The sequence below is a fragment of the Rattus norvegicus genome, chromosome 1 (genome assembly GCF_021556685.1).
Source record: "Rattus norvegicus strain SHRSP/BbbUtx chromosome 1, alternate assembly SHRSP_T2T, whole genome shotgun sequence".
In the NCBI taxonomy this organism is placed as follows: Eukaryota; Metazoa; Chordata; class Mammalia; order Rodentia; family Muridae; genus Rattus; species Rattus norvegicus.
The window spans coordinates 228,835,167-228,841,100 of NC_141534.1; the positions used below are offsets into that span (position 1 = coordinate 228,835,167).

The 5,934-nt window shown below is 43.4% G+C and overlaps 1 protein-coding gene across 1 annotated transcript; it reads left to right on the top strand.

Moving 5' to 3' along the window:
• The first annotated feature begins 117 nt into the window (after window positions 1-117).
• C1h9orf40 (similar to human chromosome 9 open reading frame 40) lies at window positions 118-4,328 on the top strand. The gene is given in 2 exon segments (NM_001024293.1): window positions 118-560; window positions 3,096-4,328. Coding segments are annotated over 2 exon segments (501 nt in total). The 5' UTR covers window positions 118-215; the 3' UTR covers window positions 3,252-4,328.
• Window positions 4,329-5,934: the final 1,606 nt, after the last annotated feature.

Below are 5,934 nucleotides of genomic sequence, written 5' to 3' on the forward strand. Positions count from 1 at the left end.
GCACACTTCCGGCCGCAAGGGCGCTCGGGAACGCGAGCCTCGAGCCTCCACCAACCAGCCGCCGCGCTGGATGGTGCAGGTGCGCGCGCATCACGGCGCAGGTTCGAATCTCCGGCGCTGTGTTGCGGCTCCCTCAACGTCCGGCCCACCCTCGGGACGTCCCGAGCTCAGTGCCACCCTCCACCTGCCGCCCACGCGACCCGCATCCCTGGCCCATGGCCAAGCGGCGTGCGGCTGAGCCGCTCACGTTCCGCGTGCCTTGGAAGCGGCTCCTGCTCAGCGACTTCCCCGAGGAGCCGCCGCTCTGGGTCCCGCCGTCTGGGGCGGCTCGGCCCCTCAAGCGCCAGGGGGACGCGGGGACCATGGCCGAACCTGCGTCTGCACCCCGTAAACGACGAGGCGGTGGGGACGACGAACCGGAGCTGCAGGGCCGTGGCCTGGAGCCCGGAGAGCCACCTCCTGGGGAACAGGGGGAGCCCCAGGTCAGCCGGGCCGCGGGCGGCGGCGACAGGGTAGAGAGCGCGGGCAGCCCGCAGGGAGCCGACGAGGTGCACAGCCAGGTAGGTCCGCTCCTCACTAGCCCAGAGCCTGGTCCCAGGCCGGGGAAGTCTGGCCTTCAGGTGGGCCTGACGGGCTGAACCCCAGAGGGTCGTCAGCTCATGACAAACGGAAGAAGCATTTAATTGGATGGCGAATATTGTAGAACTTGTGGCAAGTTTTCCAGTAGCATTCACCAGAGGACCCGGTAACTCATAATGTTCAGTGCTATGAGAATGGATTATGGGACTCACTTTGCTTTCCGAAGCTTTGTTTTGGTAGCCGCTAGCCATGTGATCCAGAATACACTAGAAATAGAACGTAACCAAACTTAGGTATTGTAAGTGTAAAAGAGTAGGAGCTCAAAATATGGTTAAGTTAAAGGGTGAGGGTCCGAGCTGTGTTACACACGAAGTTAACTTGTCACATATAGGGTGTAATGTTTATTTTATTTTAGACATGTGACTGGAAAACTTCAAGTGAGTTTATAACCCACGTTATATATGTATCACACAGTTTTGGGCCGCTTAGGGACTTAAGAGCCTTTTAAGCAGTTCTTGCATAAGTTGGTGGAGCATAGGGTGAAGAAGTAGTCGTAATAATTCTCAGAGCTCGCCAAACTCAACCATCTTGGATGCATCTGCCCAGTGTTTTTTTCTAGTTATTACATAATTATGCGTAGCCCTGGCAGTCCTGGACCAGGATGTTTTCGAACCCTGAGATCCACATACCTCTTGCCTTCCACACCCTGGGATTAAAGGCGTTCAGAAAGAGATTATCTTTCAATACTACAGACACTGTTTTTAGGTGAAGTTACTGGTTTTTTAAAATAGAATCGCAGTCTTCCAGACGTAACTGCAGTCAGTCTCGCTATATGTTCGAACGTGATGAGAGACAGAGTGAGAGACTGGCCAAGGGGAGCTTTCAGTAAGCTTTTCAGTACCACACCAGCTTGTACTTGCTAGACACAGTTTGCTGGAGCTGACATATCTTGTGTTAGTAGCAGCCAGCAGAAGACCTTGAGGCCCAGGAGTGTTCTGTCAGGTCTCCTTCTTGAGTTCCTTCTCTGTAGCAGAGCTATGAGAAGATATGAATTCTCCATCTTTCTTGCCTCCAAAGACAAAGTTTTGTATTAAGAACTAATCATCCAGGGGGCTGGGGATTTAGCTCAGTGGTAGAGCGCTTACCTAGGAAGCGCAAGGCCCTGGGTTCGGTCCCCAGCTCCAAAAAAAAAAAAAAAAAAAAAAAAAAAAAAAGAACTAATCATCCAGGAAAAAGGGATGTAACAAAAAGCAAACTGGTATCAGTGTCTGCCTGATTTCTCCTTGCTCAGATTAGGGCTTAAATCCTTGCCCTAATGCTGTGTAACAGCAGAAATGCTTTACTAGAGAAATAGTGACGCATCATTAAGGACATGGTGCCTGGCAACAGTGAGCATTTACCATGCTAATTTTTAATTTCACACCGATCCTAATTCATGCTTCTAATGAGTTGGGGTAGGGTCAGCGATTTTGTCATAGTCATTCAACCTTCTCTAAAGTTTTTATTTGTGTGTGTGGGTGCGTGCACAGCCCTATGTCTTTTGACTTTATTATCTTTATCCCAATAATAAATTCCCAGAAGACTAATTCTTTCGGCCTTAAAGCCATGAAAGGGTGTGGTTTTATCAGTTGTCAGTTAATTGTTTTTCACTTTATCACGTTTGCATCCCTAAACTTAACTGAAGTTCATGAAAAATTTTGACCTCTACGTTAATCTCAGTCCTGGACATCAGTGAAAAAATAGGTTATAAAGGTGTTTTAAATCTCACATTTCTCACTGAAACACTGAACTGGCTGCTTTTCCACAGGGACCAAAGTGCAATTCCAGAACCCATTTGATGGCTTAAGAACAGTCTGTTAGAAACTCCAGACTCGGGATCTTATGCCCTCTTCTGGATTCCTCAGGCACTGCATGTCCATAATACAGGCAAAACACCCAGACACATTTTTTTTTTTTAAAAACCTACATTTTAAAAAGATGCTATTGCAGGAAATTCTTTTAAAATTAGATTATTAGAAAATACAAATCTACAGATTTGATTGGGCATGGAAAGTGCTTTATCCAAAATCAAAACTATTTGTTGAAAATGGGTAAGACTGTAAATTATATTTGAGTTTATTTTCCAAACAAGGAATTTAAAAAGTAGTTATTGCGCTGGCGGGAAAGGCCCTTGCTGCCCAGCCTGAGGACTTGAGTTCGGTTCCCAAAACTCACATAGTAGAAGAAATACTTCTCAAAGTTGTCCTCTGACCTTTGTCATGGTATGTGCCGCCCCTAAGTAAATCAGTGTAACTGGGAAAAATGTGTAGTTAACCATTTGTTTTTGAGACAGAGTAGCCCAGCTTGGCTTTAAACTTACAGATTCTCCACTCAGCCTTCTGAGTACTCTGGGTCTGTCAGCCTGCCGCACTGAAGCAAAGCAGTTATCTCCTGGTGCCTGCGTGGGTGCGTGCGTGCGTTGGGGAGAGTGTTGTTTCCGAGGCCAGTGATGTTTTTATCTTTCTCCTCTCCTAAAGCACAATGAAGACTTTTGGCAGTATAATACATTCCAGTATTGGAGGAACCCTCTACCACCTATTGATCTGGCAGCTCTTGAAGATGTGAGTGCAAACAGCCTGACAGAAACCCTTGAGGACAAGAATGAAGGAGTTGAGATTGACATGGAGTCCTGACAGAAGGATCCAAAGGAATGGGATTCATTGAATTGGAGGAGACCTATGGAAAAGTTCTTTTCCATACTTGACATGATACTCTTTTCAAACCTGAAATATGAGGAAGAGTTCTGGGATAAATAACTAATTACTACTGAATCTCCTCATGGAGAGTTGGAAAGGATATATACAGCTGCAGACAAAATACTTTGTGTATACATTTTTAATGAAAAAAGTTTTGTTCGTGCTCTTGACTTTGAAGATGCTTATCTTAGAAAAGGAGGTTTTGGACAGTCTAAGAGGAAGCACTCGGGTCTTCCACACTTGTTCTGTCAAATGTTCCTTTGTACCAGAAAGCTTATTTGTGGTACACGGAATGAATTCATTTATACAGCGGATGCTAATAAGTACTTTCTAGTACATCTTATTGGCTCCCCTTGGTTGAACAAATAGGAGACATGCAAATAAGAACAAATAGGAGTATCTATGCAAAAGTAAAATGTGGGATTGTTCCTGGAAATTAGCTTTGTTCTAAGAGTGTAAATTTAAACTAGTGAGAACTTCCATTTGGGTAGCTTGTTTTAACTTTCACTATTTACTGTTTATTAAAACAGTATAGGCAATGAGTACAGCCAAACAATGGATAGAGAACAGTAGAAAGCAGATGCCTGCCCCTCCCCCCTTTTTCTGAGATGAAAGAAATGATCTGGTCAGTTTACTGATTTTTGTTGTGAGGACATTTTTTATATTGTTGATTACTTCAGATCTGTAGTTCTCAACACTTAGAGCACTTTAACCATCTCTGCTTGAGCCCTGGTCCTAGAGAGATCTCATTCAACTATTTGCAGGTGACTTTACACATAGGTTGTTTTGTTTTATTTTATTTTTGCACCAATTCTGTATCCTGTATTGTGTAGGTGGGGCCAGAACCACTAGACCAGCAGCTTTTCCTATTTAAAGGAGATCACTAGTGCAAGCTGCAGCAACGCCTCTTCATTAGTTTTGTCTATATCTTATGTTACTTGATTTGTCGTTACTAAGTTATTGTGTTACAATTTATTTTTTAATAAAGTACACTGTTTATGTTTGAGCTATGTATCAGTGACTAATTTTTGTATTGGATTCAGAATGCTGGCTTTGTTACTGAATAATTTTGTTTACATTTCTGTATTTTTGACATTAAATTCAGTCCAAAATTCAGAAAAGATAGTTGATGTCAATGAGAGGAAAACCAAGAAGTAATAAATAGTATCTACCTCAGAGTGACTACTTTTTAAAATTTTATGTTTAATTAGTGTACTTTGGTTGATCCCCACCCCAGGTATCTGCCTGCCCAAGCTTTCCTGATGTTTTCTGTCCACAAGACTCTCCTTGTGTGCTTCTTTTAACCTTTTCACTTCCCTTCCTTACACCTTTTCTGCCTCTTGGGACCTTGTCTTAGTTTCTTTTTGTGCTGTGATGAAATACTGTAACAAAAACAATTTAGGTCAAGAAAGGTCTACTGAGCTCACTGTTGAGGCTCTAGTCTACCATGTGGAAGTCATAGCAGCAAGGGTGTGAGGGAGCTGGTCACACTGCATCCACTGTCAAGCAGGAGGCAAACAATGCTTATGTACTCAGCTAACCTTTTAAAGTCACAGCTTAATTTGTGTATGTGTGCAGACAGCTTTGTGTCACTGTGTGGTGGTCAGTGAGCAACTTAAGAGTTGGCCCTCTCTCTTCCTTCTATGGATTCTGGGGAACAAACTCAGGTCATTAAGTTTAGAAGCAAGTACCTATGCCTACTGAGGCAGTTTTCCAGTTCACCTTTTTGTATGGTCCAGGATTCTAGCCCAAGGAATGACCTACCACTCAATGAGGATCAAGATAATTCCTCAGTTGTGCCCAGAAGCCCATCTCCCAAATGACTATAGATCTTTTCAAGTTCACAACAGCATCACAGACCCCTGTCCAATTCATGACACATGCCTCATCCCTAGTAAACGTAAGTATAAATTAGAAGCAGTTCTTTTAAGAGAGGACGTTTGGTATTTGTTTTTCTGAAGTTGGGGTACTTAATACTTCACATTCCATACATATTCCTATAACTTCATTTTTCTTTTTGATGGGATATGATGGTGTTTATGTACCACATTTTCTTTATCTGCTGATAGACATTGAGGCTGATTCTATTTGCTCCTATTGTGAGGAGCAGGAGTAAACGTGGCTGTCCACCTACCTCTAATAGGATATAGAGTCTTCTGGACACATGCCCAGAAACAGTATAGCTGCCTCCCTCATATGGTGGATTATTTTTGCTGTCGGGGTTGCTTTCTTTTTGAAAACTACACTGATGTCTTAGTGGCTGTGGCTGCACTGGTTCACATTTCCACGAATAAGGAGGATTCCTTCTCTTTCCCACATTCACATTTGTTGGCATCTGGTTGTCTTTTTTCTTTGTTTTTTGAGACGGCCTCTGCTGTAGCCTTGGAACTCTTTGTTGATTATGTAGACCAGGCTGACCTTGAACTCAAAGAGATTTGTGCTTCCCATGTGCTGGGATTAAAGGTATGTTCCACTGTTATCTTGGCATCTGTTAGTTTGATAGCCATTTTGACTGGGATAAGATGTAATCACTAAGTAGTTTTAATTTGCATTTCTCTGATGGCCAGAGACATGAAACTCTTAAAGTACTTTTGGTTGTGCTTCTTTTAAAAACTCTCCA